General features: G+C 46.7%; 6 protein-coding genes across 6 annotated transcripts; all 6 read right to left on the bottom strand.

The window, feature by feature from the left end:
• Positions 1-98: 98 nt before the first annotated feature.
• On the bottom strand, positions 99-2,087 carry FOBCDRAFT_257822 (major facilitator superfamily domain-containing protein; the record flags this gene model as incomplete). Its single annotated transcript, XM_059611209.1, has 8 exons — positions 1,901-2,087; positions 1,720-1,850; positions 1,392-1,604; positions 1,064-1,202; positions 936-1,011; positions 732-880; positions 535-679; positions 99-480 (listed from the first exon to the last, which is right to left on the bottom strand). Exons 1-8 carry the CDS (start codon positions 2,031-2,033, stop codon positions 99-101), a joined length of 1,368 nt encoding a protein of 455 aa, XP_059464296.1. The 5' UTR covers positions 2,034-2,087.
• A 1,634-nt stretch (positions 2,088-3,721) lies between these two features.
• Positions 3,722-5,176, bottom strand: FOBCDRAFT_177853 (uncharacterized protein; the record flags this gene model as incomplete). The annotated part of the gene is made up of 3 exons (XM_031175012.2): positions 3,722-4,309; positions 4,364-4,968; positions 5,041-5,176. 3 exons carry the CDS (start codon positions 5,174-5,176, stop codon positions 3,722-3,724), a joined length of 1,329 nt encoding a protein of 442 aa, XP_031051797.2.
• Positions 5,177-5,650: 474 nt separating this feature from the next.
• FOBCDRAFT_216466 (uncharacterized protein) lies at positions 5,651-8,650 on the bottom strand. Its single transcript, XM_059609447.1, has 4 exons — positions 7,894-8,650; positions 7,132-7,838; positions 6,768-7,071; positions 5,651-6,714 (listed from the first exon to the last, which is right to left on the bottom strand). Exons 1-4 carry the CDS (start codon positions 8,617-8,619, stop codon positions 6,073-6,075), a joined length of 2,379 nt encoding a protein of 792 aa, XP_059464295.1. The 5' UTR covers positions 8,620-8,650; the 3' UTR covers positions 5,651-6,072.
• Positions 8,651-11,129: 2,479 nt separating this feature from the next.
• FOBCDRAFT_128334 (Rieske [2Fe-2S] iron-sulfur domain-containing protein) lies at positions 11,130-12,466 on the bottom strand (the record flags this gene model as incomplete). Its single annotated transcript, XM_059607836.1, has 4 exons — positions 11,130-11,556; positions 11,611-11,783; positions 11,838-12,136; positions 12,187-12,466. The coding sequence occupies 4 exons, from the start codon at positions 12,464-12,466 to the stop codon at positions 11,130-11,132; spliced, it is 1,179 nt and encodes a 392-aa protein (XP_059464294.1).
• Positions 12,467-14,386: 1,920 nt separating this feature from the next.
• On the bottom strand, positions 14,387-15,179 carry FOBCDRAFT_216459 (uncharacterized protein). Its single transcript, XM_031175008.3, has one exon. It carries the CDS (start codon positions 15,018-15,020, stop codon positions 14,496-14,498), a length of 525 nt encoding a protein of 174 aa, XP_031051793.2. The 5' UTR covers positions 15,021-15,179; the 3' UTR covers positions 14,387-14,495.
• Positions 15,180-16,651: 1,472 nt separating this feature from the next.
• On the bottom strand, positions 16,652-17,897 carry FOBCDRAFT_237442 (concanavalin A-like lectin/glucanase domain-containing protein; the record flags this gene model as incomplete). The annotated part of the gene is made up of 3 exons (XM_059610144.1): positions 16,652-17,419; positions 17,476-17,663; positions 17,801-17,897. The coding sequence occupies 3 exons, from the start codon at positions 17,895-17,897 to the stop codon at positions 16,652-16,654; spliced, it is 1,053 nt and encodes a 350-aa protein (XP_059464293.1).
• Between the last annotated feature and the right edge of the window lie 1,242 nt (positions 17,898-19,139).

Below are 19,139 nucleotides of genomic sequence, written 5' to 3'. Positions count from 1 at the left end.
CTGCAGGGAGTCTAACGATGAGTTCCTTACTGTACCTAAGAGCTACAGTGTATTCAATAGGACTTAAAGTAGTTTCTATAGTAATAAGTCCTGGCTACTTAGTCTGTATCAACGGAGGTCGTAGAACGGCTCTTATTAATGCTTCCAGTGCCAGCACTTTCCTCCTGTTCCAGTCTAGCAACAGTGTTTTGCCCAATCGTCATACCATCATTATAACCCACGCCTTCAAATAGTTCATCCATCTCCTCTAGAGTCCTGCCTTTGGTCTCAACAAACATCAATACTACAATGAGCAATATTCCGAGGTCCCACCCGCCATTAATTGCGTAGTATCGCCAAGCAATCTTCTCGATAGCCACTGGCGCAGTATAGAGGTTCAGGAAACTGAAAGCATAACCGATAGCCTGAGCAACTACTACACCCTTGGCTCGTTGAGAGTATTTGAGGACCTCAATAGGGTATGTATAGGCAAGAAGCATCCTACAGTACTATTAGTATGATCCAGAATCGCCTACAAGATTACAAGGAACTGACCAGCTGGTAGAGACCGCTAGGAGGAACAATGCTACAACAATCAGAGCGCTGATAGCATATCCGGGGATATCAGGATGGATATCGGCAAGGTATGATAAACCGGCGAGAAGACCGAAAAGAGCCACGATGGCGGACGTGCCAGCGACTGCGAAGTCTTTTAGTCTCATACCACCATGAGTCAAGATCTCGAGACTTACTAAGAGGCTTGCGAACCCCGATCCAGTCGATAATAAATACGCCACCCACGCTGCAGAGGGTTTTGAATAACAACAGTCCCATGTTGATCTTGATGACAGTTGCAGGGTTCTCGATTCGGAGGTTTCCTATTATAGAGGAAGAGAAATACCTGCAGGTGTTAATGTTGGTGAAAGTGTCCAGGTACTAAACCTCCTCGAGCTTACAGGATCATGTTTCCTCCTAAGATTTGGTAAAATATATTCACCAGGACAGAGATGCTGAACCTCTTCAAGTTGGGGACTATTATCACTATTAGAGAAATCACAGAGAATAAAAGAGGGTTTAGCCATACCGGGCCATATTAGCTCTTTCCAACCTCCGTTGGTCTTTTTCTCTTGCTCCAAAGCACCGAGAATCTCCTGTATCTCTGCCACAATCACGGGATGTTCATGATTGCCGTTCGAATGTAGCCGAGCGAGGATCTCGGTGGCCTTGAGGGTTAGCAGACAGGTAGCTACAGGGAGGATTAGCTATTACCTCATTTTTGCGACACTTGGCTAACAGCCATCGTGGGCTTTCGTCAACAAATGGCAAGAGGCAGAGACTGATAATCGATGGGATTGCTTCTCCCTATTTTCCATGCCTTAGAAGAGAGTTCTTGAAGTTCTGAATTTACTCACAAACATGATTCCTCTCCATGCCCAGTCGGACTTCGCATTATGTATTCCTAGAGTCATGCACGATACAAGAAACGAGGTAAATGGTACGGACGTAACGACGGAGTTTGATAGCGCAGATCTGTACTTTGGTGAAGCCAACTCCATCACCCACATGGGTGCGATAGAACCGTTTACCAGAGTAGCGACACCGATGATGAAGCGACCGACGATGAGCTGTGGAACTAATAATGACGACTGTTAGCATTGACTGATGGACTGATAATTGACGACGATTCAGCATACCTCCACCCGCAGATGCCTGCAATGCAACTCCCAAGAGGATACATACTGAGCCCATCAGCAGGCCGGCTTTCCGTCCCCAGCGATCAACGATAGGGCCAACAAGCGGGCCGCCAACAATGCATCCAGCACTAATAATAGCGCCGTTGAGACCGACAATGTCGCTATTGAGGTTGAAATCTGACCCAGGTTGTTAGCAAGAAAGACCGAGTCCAGGCTGGTGGACAAACAGTCATAGTACGGTTTGACTTTGTTCAAGTTGTTGATCATGCTTGCATCGTAGGACAAAATGCACAGGTTAAGCATAGCAACAAGGAGGATGAGGATATGAGAGAGAATAGGGCCTCGAGTTGTGGAAGCCATGATGATGGAAGAATCTTGATGAATTCAATACTGTCTTGGAATCTTGGACAGATGAGAAGTATTTGTTTTACCACTTTAATAAAACGCATGGAGAGAGGCCGTATTTGTAGGTGAAGTGTTTGTAGCCAGACCCTGAGATGTAGATGCAGCACCCAGCCATATCTCCAGGTCGACTTGTCAGGGTGCAATAACAAAACATGGATGTCTCCACGCCCGAACGATATGCAAGCTAGCAGGAATTGAAACCCGGGGCTCAATCCGAATCTCGGTTTCGTTTGTGGATCCAAACAGGAAAGGAAAGCAGGGCGGCAGACCGGCATTGATCCTAAGTCCTTGCAGGGGAAATGTGTCATTACGTCAACACCGATTCAGTTCATCTCGGCATTTTCGGTGAATTGGCTTAGGGAGTCTGAGTTGGATTGGAGGCATCTTAGGGGTCTAAAGAGAGTTGAAGTGAATGAAATTCCTAGGCCAAATCTTAGGGGAAACATGCTTATGTAACACAAGATTAGCGTTTCACTATCAATTGTCTTACCCTAGAGCTAGATCTTGGTTTTCTTAGTTTAAATAACTTGCAATATTTAACGGTTAGTAAGACGCACTTGGTAATTACTAATCGTGAAGGCAGAGTTCCAAAACAAACGAGTCGAACAAATGTAGAGTTGACTCATCGGATGTGGACGCAACTCAATTAATAATGCAGATTAAATTGGACAGGGTTAGGCCATATCTCTACTGGTAACGAGAAAGTTTTGGTTAGATCTCGTCGTGTTTCGACTTACCCAGCGTCTCTTCTTTGCGTCTCTGAGTCTTTGGTGGCAGATATTTTATTAGTCTTATTATTGAATCGACTTTCGACACTAAAGCTACAACCAATCCGGATTTGTTCGCTATCTGAGGTCTCAAGAAGTCTTGTTTATGAACTTACTTATTACTTTACTTCATTCTTTGCAGCTTATCATAAGGCACATCACACAAATCCCAGTCTGCCGCAACGGAACTGACAGAAAAAAAAGTATATTTGCCGCTCGCAGGTTCCTCAACTAGGCTCCGTACCCTACCTTACTACACAGCGCCCTGGACTCCACCAGCAGGCGGTGCCAGTTCCCGAATATTCCGAGGCTAGCGGCCATGTCGGCCGAGCAGTATCTCAACCCACGTCAATTCATTCCTGCAGCGGAATCCCGCATACTTGGTTAGTTCAAGCTCAATTGTATACCGAGATAGATGAAAGGGGTGTCGATATTATTGCGGTCAACTACCGTCCGCTACTCATGCAAACAGAGAACAAAATTAGAAATTCGACGTCATACGTCAATTTTATCACATCTATGGGTTTTCGATATGTCAGCTTCTGGGGAGGCGTACTTACGTAAACTCTTCCTGCACAACAAGGTGAGAAAATACGATGTCTCGCCCATGAGTAGTCAAGTTTGACGTGGATCAGAACCTGCTCCCTTTTTACCTTCCGAGGTCTGCTTCATTGAGAAGCAGGACGTTGAATCGGCATAAGAAAGAGCAAGTTAAGTCGTCTAGCCGGATGACGTGCTCAAATGCCAAGAAATACTTGTATACAGGACGTTTAACACAATGCAATATTCACAACGACACAGAATCTTTGCCTGATTTGGAACATATAAGCAGCTAACAAGTAGACCAGAAATGAGTTTTGATAGAAAGTTCGTCCTTCACCAATATCCACCCTTAGGAGGGAGAACAGCCACGTCATCTAAATGCCCTTTCACCCCATTCTTGATATCCTCAGCCACCTTGGGAAACTGCTCTTTGGCGAACTGCAGAGGATCCCAAGGCTTGAGTTTGCGAAATCTCTTATTTGCCCACTCCTCAGGTGCTGCCTCGATATCATCCCAGGGAATCTTATAGAAGGCGTCTCTTTGGGTCTGCCCGTTCTTGTGGACGGCGTTAGATCGATGATAACGGATCCTCTGCGCCGCCTCCAAACCTAGCTTCACATCTCCGCCAGACATTTCCATGCATTGAGCTACAGTTACGGCATCTTCCAATGCCTGTGATGCTCCTTGGCCAGCTGTAGGCAGGTTTGCATGGGCTGCATCTCCGATGAGAATGGTTCGGCCCCCCTGACTTACCCAATTGTCTATTGTCGGTCGGTAAACGAGCTTGAAGTCAATCGTCTTCCCCACTGGGGTCACTTCAAACAAGGCTTGGGCGTCTTCGGCCGTGAAAACCTTCATCCATTTGGCCACATGCTCTCTCTCAGCAACATTTGACCAGGATTCGCTTGACTCTTTGTCATCCTACGACACACAGTATTAGCCTAGCCGTCCAGAGACTCAAGCCGGGTACCTTACTGGATGGATCAATACCCAGGCAATGTCTTTGCCCTGATTCCAAACAACAGCCAAAAGGGTCAAGTTGTCGTACATCCAAACTCGCAGAACATCTCTGTCCTTGTGGTACAGATCCTTCAGCCCCGGATGCTTAAGCATAGTCTCATTGGTCTTGAAGAAGCTTCTAAACACAGACCAGCCACTTTTATTACCGTCCTTAGCCTGATCATCGAGTTTGAGTACCTTCTCTCGTGCGATTGACCTTGGACCATCAGCGGCAATGACACAGTCAGCCCAGAGGGTCTCGCCGGTGGAGATCAAGACGCCAGCTCTATCTTCTTCTTCGAGATAATCTGTGACTGCTACGCCGATCCTGATGTCCTGAACCAGTGTTTTGGCGTAACTGAGGATGATGGAGTGAATCTTACCTCGGTGGCCAGCGTAGGTAAGATTATGCTCCACATTGTCTCTCGCCCAGGGCACGTTGGTGATGAGCTTGCCGTCATATTTACAGAGTTCCATGGTTTGGATGAGACTGCAACCGGTGTCGTGAATTTCTTGTCCGACCTTGCCATCATCCCAGCGGTGGATGATGCAACCAGCATTAGGGAAGAAGTCGAGAATGTCTGTGAGAGGGACAGCCTTCTTAGCGAGTCTCTAGGCGAAGACGATTATTTTAGTTTCAAATTTTAACTTACCACCTTGGCTGGAGGAATCTGGGTACTTCTCAAGAACAGTAACCTCGAAACCACGGTCTGCCAGTTCAATAGCTGCTGCCAGCCCACCAAAGCCGGCGCCAACTACAATAACTTTCAGCTTCTTGTTAGCGGGCATCGTATCCTAGTACGTTTGGGAATCCTGTCGATTGAGGGTCTGAACTGCTTATCGTCTTGATTTGATTTGAATTCAAGTATAGTACACACTCTTTTATGATGTCTACAACTTAGCCCAGATCCAAACTTGATTTTGATATTGCCGAGAACGACTGGATAAAAAGGTCCGAAGAGCCCAGCCAAGTAGCGCTGATACGGACATTGCGCGGGGATATAGATACGGGTATAGTTAGTCTCGGGGTCTCGGCCGAATTTCCCGCCTCGCTCAGAGCTGCCGTAACGAGGAGCAGCCAATCCATTCGGCCTCACCCACGTTCAAGACATTCGATTTAGTTTTGACGTATGAAGCCTATGAAAACGATGCAAGTAAGTGAAAAGTTTCATTCAGTATCAACCTCGAAATACACACGCTGTTGTTGTTGGCAGCCTTGATCAATCAATCCCCTGCTCTTGGCTCGGGTTGCTTACAAATAATGAGCTGGCTAGATTGGTATAACTCTGTCCAGTTCGTCTGGCCGGGTTTGCTATCTTTCCAGTGTGCGAGCCCGACGCGACAACTACCAAACTTCGGCGCTGTGTCCGGGACTCGGGTTAGTCGGAGCACTGGCAGAGCCCATATTGATTGTACTAACTACGTTGACCTCCGATTCTGACCTGTCTTCGGGGCGGCCGCTGACCTTGACGTACCGTTCTATCTGTACCCGACGTGTCCATCAGAAACCCGTCAGTCTCTTAACGAGCCCGAGCACCAGACCGACGTAGTCCGAAGCCTCGGATCTAGCGGGTTGAACCGGCATCAGAACTCAGTACACGGGGTTATTATATAGTCAAGATGTCTGCTGCAGTCTTTTTTGATGCGTTTAAAGTTTGATCTACTCTATCGTAGCTTGGCTTTTGTCAAAGATAATACAGTTGCCCATCGTCACCACTGAAATTGCACTGATCAACAGGGCTTAACAGAGATCCCATAAATTCATCCGCTTGGCTCATGGATACTTGAAACTCGTGATTCAAGGCATTTTCCAGTGAAGGGAAGTCACTCTGATGTGCCTGTGGATGGTCCGACAGCCCTTGCTGTATTGCTGGGCCCGTTTCAAGTGGAAGGGTTGAAGACGGGGTCGTATTGGCAGATTTACGACGCCCCAACTCTTTCTTCCGGCGTCTTCTAGCCTTGTCAATACCTCTCATTACCGACCGCCACTGATGCACCTTTCGGTGTCGCGTTGATGAATCCCAGCGCAGTACAGCACTTTGTTCTATCACCTGCCATGCCTTGGTGGCATCTCTGACCAACGGTCGGTTGGATAGCTCTGATAATATGATAGCGAATGCATGCCACTCATGGTAACCTTTTGTCAACCACGACCAGTGTGCTACGAGAGAATCAGTACGTAGTCGGTATGAATGTGTCATACATTCGATTGCATCCTGTAGGACTCGTTTTCTTTGGTCATCGTCTAATTGGGATCCAGGCTCGAGTGGGTTAAGAGCTAAGAAGCGAAGATTTTTGATGATGGTACCGGTGAAGGAACTCAACAACTAGGAGGAAGATATCAGTAAAGATAGGTTGGCTAAGGGGGTAGTCTACTTACTAGGTGAAGCGACTTCCTCGAGTTTGTGTCACCAGAAAATCGGCCACTAATCTCCTGCGACTTTCTGTCGACCCAGCTCTGCCTCTCTGCCAATGTCATCAACTGGAAGCTTTTTTCGCTATCTGGATCGGCTCTGCGCGTATCAATCATGGTTCGCCAGACATTTGAGGCCCAGCATCGAGCAACAGTGAAGGACATGTCCGTCAAGTCTTGAGACTCGGCTGGATCATCCGTCATATCTGGATGCAGATCGGAATCGTTGACGTTGAGAGGGGGCCTGGAATCGAAGCTACTGAGCTCTAAGCTAGAAATTGGTGAGAATGGCACATTCTTGGATCAAGGGAGGTAGAGACTGTTTACTCACACACCAGTCGAGCCCGAATATTCCTCTGAAGCGGGAGTATCCAGAATACATATACCCCACCAAAGCCGGCGCCGCATTTCGGCATCAAACGGGCTGAGGTTCAGAAGCCTTCCGTCACGGTGCATTCCAAGAGCCTGGGCGAGTCGAACGGCTAGACCGGTCATGTTCCAAGAGTATGTAGGGTCGACCGATCGCAAGATCACTAAGTAAACGACGAACGTCTGCAGTATGAGCATGTCGTCCGTCTCCATCATCCTTGAGCGCACGAGAGCACTGTCTACGCCCCGCCTGAACCCTACCAGCAGAGCAGATTGCGGTGACCCGAACTGTAATTCGCAGTCATCTGGGCTAAGGCTGTTGACGGCACCAAAATATATAACGAACAAGAGACCCTCGATACGAGGCGCAAGGTTCTGTGTGTTCTGCATCGCCTGGAGGACTAAAGGTTCCACTGAAGGTACGTGCAAAATGGTAGCAAGAGGGTGTACGTTTTCTTTGAATAGCTTCCAAGCCTGAAGTCTGTGCGAATGGGGTGGATGGATAGAATCTGATGCTCTTTGCTGGAAGTTGTTGTTGAAGATGAGGGCGTATTGTAGCGAGCCGAGGCTGGGTCGTGGCGGATCATCGTCGCACTCGTCGTCGTCGTCGTCGTCGTCGTCGTCGTCTTCGTCCTCATTATCACCTGTTGTCATCCCGTTCATATCACCCTAAGCAGATGAATCAAAACCATGAATTGTCAAAAATACACAATCGGCTTCTTACCTCATTATGCAGAGACTCCCAAAACGTCCCGCTCACGTATCGATGTCGACCGTCGTCCTTGACCAGCTTACCGGTGGATGTCCCCAGCGACGACCAAGCCGAACCTGGGGTCCCTTTGCCCTTGCTAGACTTAGACTGTCCCTCGCCGCCGGTCAATTCGGAACCTTGTGGTTGTGAGTGCTGACCCAGAGGACTTGGAGTCTGTTGTGTTGCAGTCTGCTGGGTGCCTACAGGGCGATATACCGGCCGATCTCTTGCGCTACCAGAGCCGGCTGAATGTTGAGGAGTGGGAGGAGTTGGCGAGCAATGATTGTTGTTGGCAGCCTCTGGTAGCATTGAACCTACTACAGCAGGCAACATGCCCCGATCGGCGTAGCTGGCTAACGTTTTGAACATTGGCTCTAAGCGGTTGAGCTGCTCAAGTAATCGCTCGTCGCGGATCATCTGGTGCGCATTGGCATCATTACTCGGAGGGTAGACGCAATCATTGCCCGCCTTTTTGCAGTTCTGGCACGGCTGCTTCTTATCACAGCCGACTTTGCGACGGCGACATGCTGTACAAACTCGCTTGGGTGTCTTTGGCTGTTTATCTCGCTGAGGTCGCTGTTGCGGTGGCTGTTGCTCGTCTCGGGCGAGGCTCCATGCAGATGTAATCGTGTCACTGTCTGCCATTACTTGGTCGGAAGTGGTTGGCTGAGAAGGCGGGTTATGTAGAGATGCCATCATGTGCCGGTTTTTTTTTTTTTTTTTTTTTTTTCTAACAACGCCGTCGTTATTTTTCCCCGACGACTTTTAGCCCGGTTACGACCTTCTTCAGGCTCACGGGGGTTTTGGCGTTTTGTTTGAGTACAATGGTAATCCTCTGTGTGTGCGTTTGCAGGTATGGGTGTAATGTGAGAACAGGCTGTTACTTGAGATGTTGATGGCCCCTTGTTGAAGGGACACGACATAATGCCCAAATCCACATGGACTTTGGCGGCATTGAGCCAAGCGGTCTTTGGGGGCTGAGAATTGGTGATCTGCATCAATGTGAACCCAACACGGCACCGATACGAGGCTTACGTTCGGACCCTGTTCTATTTTCTTTGAGAATCCACGTCGCAGGGTTTCAGAAGCCCCTGTTAAGATTTTTTTGCGCCGATCTATACCCTTTGTAGCCCGGGCTGTTTTAGGCCTGCCTACATTGGCTGTCGCTTGAAAGCGACCGACCACTCGGATCTCCCCGGGTATCATGGGCCCATTACTTTCATGCTGAGATAAAAATAGACACGGGCTATGTCGCAGCCTTGAGAAGTCCTTGGTATTAGCCCTATTGGGGTGAAGCAGGTCCAAAATGACGCGTGAACATCGTTGCAGCTGAGCCTCATTCGAGCAGCACAGGCGTCTCCTCCAGCAGATCCTGCACAAAGACGGCAAAATCTGAATTGGATGTGATGAGACCCAAGCCGCCGCACTCATCCCGTAAATGCAGAGGATAAGGCGAGGGGGTCGCATTCAGCTGTCATGTCTTGGAATGGTGCTATAAACACCAGGTACATGGCACCCATAAGACAGGCCAAATTCGAGTACCAGGATGCCGTGCCGTGCTTCAGTTCTTGGCTGTCATTGAAAAGATGTCGTAGACGGAACAAACTCCTTGCGGCAGTCGCAATTTCTATCTGACAATTCATGACTCTACTGACTATATAGTAGAGAGTTAATTGCGGGAAACCCTTGGAAATCTCGGCCGACACAAATTGGGGTTGCATTTTCGTGCCTTCATACCGTTGCAGGGTACGTATGACCTTCATGGCTAGTGCAAATAACTGGGATGATAAGCTGTCTGCGTACTTTAATTAACACTCAACACTTTTAGTACTACTCATTATTGCTAACCCAACATTCTACCTTTTAAGCAAACTTAATATCATGCACGTGCATGATAAGCGAGAGCAACAAACAAGTGGGTGCAACAAAGAACTTCTCAATTTACATCTTCCCAGTTCAATCAATTAATTTTCAACTAACAAATATGTCGAACCCAGATGTTGAGGGCAAAAGGGCATCCTCCACGCGTGGTTCTATCCTAAAATCACGCAAACTATCGGAACAAATCATAATTCGGTTTATTTTCGACCTAGACTCGCGAGGATTTCCCCCGCGACTGCTTCATATGGAATAAATAGCTAACCGATTACTTCTTGACTGCGACACGTCACCCGTAGGCAAGCGCTGGGCTTCCAACTTCGCAAGGTGACATAAAGACCTCAAGATATATCTCTTTCATACATAGGACTATCAGAGAGCTAAGTATAAAGATCCGAATATTATTTGCAATAGCTTTAGGCTTAGAGACAATGTAATTGCAAAACATAGTATTTAACTAGATAAACTCTATAATTGAGTTTAATATGACTGGCTTTATAATATGTATTATTATAAGTAGTATAGTTATTATAGGCATAGAATAATATAAAAGAGAAAACTTAATATAGGCTGGAAATTATAAATAGATTACTATTATATAGGTAATTAATATAAAAGGTTAAGTAATCTTACCTTTTATTATAAGTATAAGTTAATATTTTCTTACTAATGAGTATTAAAAAAGTAATTTATTAAATAATTAGATTATTTTTAATAAGCCCTCATAGCCAGATTGATAATAAGATAAGTCATAGTTAATCTTATATAACCATAAGAAAAACTGTGTCTTATCTACTACTTTTGTTGTGAATCGCGTGATCCATGTAGAGAGTAAGCTCAGGCTTGGGTATCTGGAACATTCTGAGCCCAGTAACCTACAATCGATGTTCTAGTTCCTGTATCTTCTTTTGAATCGTATTCTTTACTTCCAATTCGGCGCGAGTTGCTTCATTCATAGTCAGGATAATCATCTCAAAGGTCTTCCCGAATATGAGTATATCGAATTTAACCACGCCGAGCAATACGTAGCGTCTTAGCATCATCTAACTTCCCATTTGTTAGCACATAATCCTCGGATATGAGCGACAACTAAATTAACGAGCGAGGATAAGCTCTCGGGCAGATTTTCTCTGATAAATAACACATTTATTACGTGGTTACGGCCTCAGACCCTACTAACATCGTGATTTATACATAGCAGGAAATATTATTCCTAGCTCTCCTAATCATCAAGTGTCTTCTAAGTCGATTAAACTGTATGCAAGGTTTCAAATGAGAGCATTCGATTCATAGTTGAGTAACAAATATTTTCATAGCATTCAAATTTCCAATCACCAAGCCAATTCCTCTCCCGCACTGTTGCCGTTCAGTGTTGAGTTTTGGCAAACTCCGCGGCAGAATACCTCATCCTCTTCAGAAGTCTTCTTTACTAAAGCCCTGCGTGCAGGCCACCACTCATCGCCACGCTTCTTTTCCTCGTCCACGTGTTGATGCAAAACGTCTTTGATTAAGCTGGTGACAAAAGTCACACCTTCCTCAACCTCTGGATGGAATGGGCCGGTGGTGTAAGTGTCGCTGTTCAGATTACCCTGAGCTCCATTCGCAAGCCACTTGTCCTCTCCCTCAACTTGAGCAAAGAAGTCTAGCTTTTCTCTAAATGCTTTATCAGTGGCGTCCTTAGCTCGGTAAACCTCATAGCGCATCAAGCTGGTGGTAGCCGAGGTTGGAACGATAGACATCATGTAGAACAAGATAGGACTAAGGAAAATTAGCTTGACACTTAGACGATTCAAAGACAGAATGAAACCTCACGTTAAAGTGATGGAAGCATTTGGGAACGCAAATGTAGGACTGACAGAGCTTGATCTCTCCTCTCCTTTGCCACCAAGGTGCTCAATCCAGTGTTTCTGGCAGCCATATACCATCTGCCTGTTGCCCTTGAAAAAGGGTGCGAGACCTGGATGAGCAGTGGGACAATGGTAACACTTTTGAGTAACATTAGCAGGCTTGATGTGGATATCGTAGCTTTTATCACCAACCTCGTTGTAATTCTCAATCAGAGTCTTCCAGTTGAACTTGCCCTCCATCGACCAAGTGTGGTCAAACTTATAGTTGTTCAAGTCGTAGTTTGCCAGGCGTGGCTGCTCAGTCACTCCGCCGAATTGCTCCTCCCAGCTGTGGGTTGGTGTCTCGGCAGCATCAAGGTTGACCCAGACGAAGCCAAGCTTGTCGATATGAGTATGTACCTTATACAATTTGTAGCTGTCTTTGTCGAATTCTTGAACGCTGTCAAACCGTGGAGCCTTGGCCAAGTCACCGTTCATCTTGTACGACCATCCTATCACAACTTAGCAGGGGGAACCCATAACACAGAAAACTTAACCCTACCATGGTACTTGCATGACAATACTGATGCTTGTCCTGAGTCTTTGTGGACAATGGGGAATGCCCTGTGGCGACAAATGTTAAGGAAAGCATTAATATTACCGGCTCGATCTCGAATAACAAAAAATGGGTAGCCAGCCATTTCATAGCGAACGTATTTCCCAGTCTCGTTGAACTGGCAGGAATGGGATATCAGAATCCATGATTTACTAAAAATCGCACGCCGTTCGAGCTGGTAGAAGCCAGGCTCACGGTACCATGATGCTGGGAGAGTGCTTTGCATGATCTTTGCTAAGATCCGCTGAAAGTTTACGCGGTTTTTAAAAAAAGAGAAAAGGAACAAAAGTTGAGTATCATATCCCGTTTAAATGAATATGAAGCTGTTTAGTAAATTCTATCTCTTACTTTGACCTTTGCAGGCGGTGAATAGTCACATACCGGCCGATATGTCCGTGAAGGTCACATAGAGCAGCTAGGAACGCTACTCGGATAATTACCTGTGAGGCCATCAGATACGCACGTCAATCCCCAAACTTGAATCGGGACCCCACCAATGAGTCAGCGGCTGGTGGTATTCTCTGTGGCCGTAATGGGCCTCGGCCCCGACGTATATTTCTATTTGTCTTCGCGCATGAGGCTCGGCTGTTTTCGGCCGAAAGTCCGTGCCACTCCGGCATTGTCGCACCACATCCCAGAGGGTCTCGGGGCCATTTCCGTTCCGATCGTGGAGGAGCCACTGTAGCCTTGAAACTGGCCACTGTTGGACGTCACCCTTTTCCGGCTGATAATGTCTGTCAGCAGATGTCTAGCTCGTGAAAGGCGAACGACTTACATCGGCTATGCTCTGTAGCCCATCTATGAATGCAATGCTCTTTGATATCCTGCCAAGCAGGCTCAACGCTTCAGCCAATGAAGAAAATATGTGTTCAGGAAATCGTTTATGTCGTTGCTGCCCTCAGGCTCGAAGTCGGCCTTGATCTGGTGATGAACCTAGTACATGCACATATATTGAACTTTTGCAGGTATGCGTTCCTCGAGTTGCTCAACGTCCACTGCAGTTCGATATATACTTGGGAAAGACAGGCTATATATGTTCTCAAGCAGAGCGCCATGTATGGCACGCAAGTAGTGCTTTGCTAACCTTTGGTGGGCAAGCTTTTCATCCACCCAGAACTCGGCAACGTCCTTGCTTTCTAGGTCTACAAGATAGTCTCAAAACGGTAAATGGAGCAGTTGCACCTGCGAACCGAGACTTTCAGGAACCTCTAAAACAATCAAATTTACTCATTATAGTCTTCACCTGAGATCTCAGCGCCTACCTGGCAGGTCCTTGCATGAATGATACCCAGTCTTACTACACATCAAGATGGCAATTATCGCGCTCAGCCAGGTAGACCCCAAAGAGGCCTTTAGGCATGCATGATAGGCCAAGATAGAAAGCTCAATTGAACGTATCAATCGCGCAGAGAACCTATTCCGGATAAGATATAGAGTTTTGTGTCTGGAAAACACGCTCCAATCAGAAAGATCAATTCTTCCAAAATTTACTTCCTAATAACCGCCGGGCACACTGCCTAGAATACTAAAGCTCAATTCAAAAGACACGGACCATAATCAAGCAAGCTGGGCGAGAAAGGATTGAATTACTGCGAGACGCAGGAAGAAAAATGTGCCGCCGAGTGGGATAAGATGGGATGCAGACCCCACTTGATCAAATGAGACTTTGACCCTCCTCGGCAATGCATTCGTTACGCCTCGCACCGCCGCTCAGTCTCAAAATAGAGGGCGCAGGGACTACAAACGGTCAGGCTGGCGTGACAAGCAGCGAGCATTGATAACAAGCCTTGAGGACATTAGCTAAGTATAGACGACGAATCAGAAGCTAAGTTTATGTTTCGTTGAAGCAAACACAAGCGCGGCAATGCCTAAAATGCCGTTTCTAACCATCGAGAATGATGCCGAGAGAAGTGATTTCTAAGGCTATTCTGTTTATACAGGACTTTATTACTTACTCAAGTTACCTAGGATCGCCTACGCAGTTTTATAAGTCAGACGAAAATACAATAAAAGTGGTTAAGGCACTAGGTTGTAAATAATTCTTATAACCACTACTTACAAGTGACTAATCACTCAAGTAGGTAAAATACGGAACTAACTTAAGTATAGATTGATGTATATATACTTGAACATAACATGATGACTATCCCATTGCATGCTATACACAGCCCGAATGATATATATTAACATTGTATTACTGCAGAGTAATTAACAGTGCAGTTATATCCATAATAGAAGAGACTTCTAGTTCGTATTTAGAGCTCGAAAGCACCAATAGCCATAGAAGACAAGACCAAGGCACCGATGGTAAGACCCAGGGTCGTGGTAACAAACTGAGGGCTGGTATTAGCAGCAGCATTGCTAGTCTCGCTTGATTTGGAAGAGCTGGCTGTGCCAGTGCTGGTGCTTTTATCATCGCCCTTGTCCTTGTCCTTTTCATCATCGTCCGAGATCACGGTGGCTCGAGCAGTAGCGGGGATGTTGGCATCCTTGGTCTTGGTGGTCTTCGAATTTCCACTGCACCAGACACCTTTTTCGTCAGGAGCACCGTGGTCATAGAGACACTTAGAAAGCTGATCGATGGTTTGGTCGAGGGCAACGCAGTATAGACCGCAGTCGCCAGAATAGCTAATGATCTTGGCCTCACCGCAGCAAGCTTGCATAATATCGGTGTGGTTGTCCTTACGGAACATAGCGCATACGTTATCTTGGTTCGGCGTGTTGTAGATGTCGGCGCAGGCCGTCTGAGAGGCAGCGGTCGAAGTGCTTGTTTTGGACATGACGGTTATTTGTGGTTGTTAGGATTGAGAATTCGGAAACGATTGAGCCGAAGGCAGATATGAAAGAGAATCTAAAAAGGAGAGACTGATGAGTTGACAATGGAATGAAGGAACGGAAGTCTAAAGGAGCAGAGGCATATGGGCAATGGTTGGATTTATGTCTGGTTCTTCGGCTGACGGACTCAAGACTCGTCCGAGTTTGTGGATAACCTTTTATTTATAGAAACATAGCCAAACTTCGTATTCATGAGGTAAGGAAAGCTCAGAGCCACGGTAATAGTGGAATTTACAGTCATGAAGACAGGGGCCGAAAGACATGGTCGAATTGAACCGGCTTATCGTAGCTAACTAGGGAAGAGAGGTGCCTTGTTACCCGTACACCCGTTCATTCCCTTAATTACATACAAATCAAGTCGCACATAGGGCCGGGCGACGAGGAAATGTCAAGGGCTTAGGTCACAGGAATTTGGCTATGTTGATCAAGTCCATGAATTCTGACGCTATCCGCACGAGGGGGTGAGAATTCCTTCAAACGGAACTCTGGTAGGAGCCTCATACATCAATCAAGTAACAGGTTCCCCGTATCGACTCAATCTCATTCGCTACGCCTTATGGATCCAAGAGCCCATCACAGAGTATATTCATTGGCTCCGCAGAATCATGCATGGAGATAACCAAACTAGACAAGGCAAAGGGACCACCTATACTAAATTAGAACCAAATCTAAGGTGCCCACAATCCAATATAGCCAGTCAGAAGGCAGCTTCTTTGAAGACGCGCGAGGCGTAGCGAATGAAGGTAGATCCACACCCGGGGCTTTGTTAGGGAGAGAGGTTAAAACGTCCGTATGCTTCTATACTGAGCTAATTATCAAAGCGAGCTCGGCCAACACAGGGGCAGCGCTCGGCCGATCAGAGGACGTCAATGTCCGAAATGACTTCACTCATCCTTCTCCACTTAGACCACCCCTCCGAGACACTCATAGGACCCAAGGCCGACAGCCCGGGCCCCAGAGCAACCGATGTGGGATACAAACCATCATCCATAAAGCTTTCAACTGAGAGATACGAAGCAATGTGACTTTCCACGTAAAGAAGCTGGCAGTCATGTGCATTACTACGTATACTACTAGGGTAAACTCGGGATGGTTTGTTATCGAAGTAAGAGAGTTTTCTCAAGGATCAAGGCAAGATTCTTAAGGTCGCTATAGTCTTACAGCTCTACTCTAATAGCGCATTGCCAAGATAGCAACTAAACATCCAGGGGTTGCAAAGGAGCGGAAACGATTCATAAAAACGGTACCATCAAAAACGAGGCAGGTTTTCGAGGCTATACTAGCTCGCGACGAGACGAATGAAAGTAAGAGGCGGATAAATGATATAATTTACCCAAATCATACTGGTTTTTCTATCTTGAATAGCTAGTAAGTAACTTGTGTCATCCGACAATCATCTATCTATCTAGTAGCTCCATAGCTCACAAATGACTGGCCCTATTATGAAACAGGCACTTGGCCACTCTTTTCTTTCAGTTTTCCGTGTTACTAGTCCATCTAGAGTAAATCATGTTTAGTGAAACTAAAGACCCAAGATCAGCTAATATCTATCATCTAAGAAACTTAATGCATGCATTCATGCAGCTAAGTACATGACAAACAGGATTCCGGCAATCAAACCTTCCTGAATGGTACCTCGAGAAGCCGCCGATTGAGGAACATCGCCATTGAAGCCTTGTCCGGAAGAGCCAGTTTTGCCAGGAGCCGGGGTCCCGACTGGAGTGGCAGTAAAGTTTAAAATGACGAGACCACCATAGGGCTTGGAGATCGTAGGATTGCTCTGACCGTCTTTCTCCCTAGGTGCATCAGTCTCTATTTCGGTACCAATGGGTTCAGGCTTGTTTTTGACTGAATTCTTCTTCTCTTCCACGTCCAAGGTGGAGCCATACTTAACCTTGATGCTGTCCACGCTGCCCCGGTTGTCGCCGTAGACGTATTCTTTGACACTCTTGGGGGCAGGGCCATTGCCACCCGCATAGTCGACAATGGTGACACTCTTATAGTAAGCATCAAAGGGAGCTTTGGAAAAGTCAGTCAGGCCTCCCGCCCAATCAACTGTCCCTTGCTCGGTCTGACTGCCGCCGGCGCACCAAATGCCTAGCTTGATCTGCATGGGCGACTGTGGAAAACCTTTGACTTCAGCGGCTTTGAGGGTGCGGACAACGTTGCCGTCGATAATCCATTGAACCGCATTCTTGTTCCATTCGATCGAGTATTTGTGAAATGTCGTCAGGGGTTCGGTAACATTGTGGAAATCTCCGCGGTCGTAGGTGGTCGTGTCACCCTTGGAGAGGTAGTTGGACTGCACTTGTGTGGTATCACCGCCAAGCCACTCCCAGTCAATCTGAGAGCTCGTCAGCAAGTCACAAGCAGCTGTTTCGGAGTCGCTAGAACTCTTACCTCATCGAGAGTATCGGACTGCAACACCATAGCCGTCACGATACCTTGTCCAGGAGCAGCCTGCAACTCGACATCGACACGACCAAAAAAGATGTACTTTTCCGTAGCGATAGTAGGAGCGTTGGTGTCTTCTTTGATGGTGAACTTGGCCCCCTTCTTGTCATACTTGATTGTAGAGTTCAAGTTTCCTCTAAAGACACTACATTCGCCATTTGTAAAGTTGCAGGTAGTTACACCTTTACCAAAGGCTGGATTGGGAGGACAAGCTTTGATAACGTTTTGTGGTTAGGCTTTCAACTTGCTTCTGACAGGATCGCAAACTTACCCTCTTTTAGCGGGTTGCAGTCGGTAAAGGTCAGGGCAGAAACAAGATTTAAAGCCGCCAGGCATACACCAGCGGACGAAAGAACCTGATTCAACATCCTGACAGAGTCGAAAGTGAGGCCGGGTGTATAACTAAGTGTGCTGTTAGAGGAAGCTTCGTATTCAGAAGGATCGTGACTTTATCTTGGAAACGAAAGGCGGACCGGAAGGAGAAGAATAAGATCAAGATTTTGTAGTCTACGGCTTGCCTGAAGGAAAGTCGAGAAGGTTTGGGGGAATGAGAGATTACTAAGGAGGGGCTAAGAGTGAGTAGCTAGTTTATCAAATTCCGTGTGATAATGCCTAGGTATTGATATCATCTCTTCCATTTTACTATACAAGTAAGAGCACATAAGAATAGCCATCGCATGTCACCTCTTCATTCATTGCCTCTCCCAAGCTTCTAGACGTGTGGGAGCTCATGAACCTGTCGCCTTCAACGAGGAGAGCCAATGTCCCGTCCTTACCCCTTCATCATCAGGGCCAGTAGTGTCATTACTCAATGTTCCCCTCAACCTACGGCGGCCATTACTCATACTTCTTGTCTGGCTCATGAAGAGAACCAAGGGGTTGGACTATGAAAAAGAGAAAGCCGAGGAAAGACAATCACTCATGTACGAATCGACATCATTTGATCAGAAGAGAAAGCTCTCCGAGGAACTCTATGGAAAAGGCCTTGCGCTAATTAAAGCACCAACGGAGTCAGTGACGATCAGGGCGTCAACCAATTGGAAGTACATCTCCATAAAGGATGTTTTCCATCTTAGGATTGCATCGGTAGGCAGCGTAATCTGTACCCCACAAGCTCGTCTAGAGGTGACAAAATACTTGGAACGTTAGTTGAATGAGGAACCGCCAGATATTTTAAGATAACTTGGTTACAAAGTACGCTAGTAAATCTTTCCAGTGTGGTCGGCCTAGTGGATCAGCGACGTCGTTCGATCCCGTAGCGTTCACATTCCGGTTTAGAACATGCCTCAGGATCTCGCAATGGCCCATGTATTCGCCCATCGCTAGGTATGCCTTTAGTCGTTAAGTGATGAGGCAGCGATAGGTTGCCTTAGGTCATGACCCCTGAATGACATGCCTAACCCCATTATCTTGGCATGAAACAGTGCTAACGGCGCTAGGTAAAGTGCCTTCATATGAGAACCAGTAAGAGCCCTGGTGCTATTCCCGTTGTGGCGAAGCTACGGGTAAATACTACCTGTAATGCGCTTTAAGTCTTGGCTCAGAGACCTATGATTAGCTCGCCTATTTTAAGCTATCTCAGCCACAACGATGATTCTATGAGATCTAAT

Source organism: Fusarium oxysporum, chromosome II (genome assembly GCF_013085055.1).
Source record: "Fusarium oxysporum Fo47 chromosome II, complete sequence".
Classification (NCBI taxonomy): domain Eukaryota; kingdom Fungi; phylum Ascomycota; class Sordariomycetes; order Hypocreales; family Nectriaceae; genus Fusarium; species Fusarium oxysporum.
This window is presented reverse-complemented; position numbering and strand designations above follow the sequence as displayed.

What these genes read in the sequence shown, in the direction of transcription:
- FOBCDRAFT_216466 (XM_059609447.1), bottom strand. Translation starts at nt 8,619, where the DNA reads ATGATGGCATCTCTACATAACCCGCCTTCTCAGCCAACCACTTCCGAC. An exon ending in GGGAGTCTCTGCATAATGAG is followed by an intron (nt 7,839 to 7,893) that starts GTAAGAAGCCGA and finishes TCATCTGCTTAG; the next exon opens with GGTGATATGAACGGGATGAC. An exon ending in TATTCGGGCTCGACTGGTGT is followed by an intron (nt 7,072 to 7,131) that starts GTGAGTAAACAG and finishes ACCAATTTCTAG; the next exon opens with CTTAGAGCTCAGTAGCTTCG.
- FOBCDRAFT_216459 (XM_031175008.3), bottom strand. Translation starts at nt 15,020, where the DNA reads ATGTCCAAAACAAGCACTTCGACCGCTGCCTCTCAGACGGCCTGCGCC.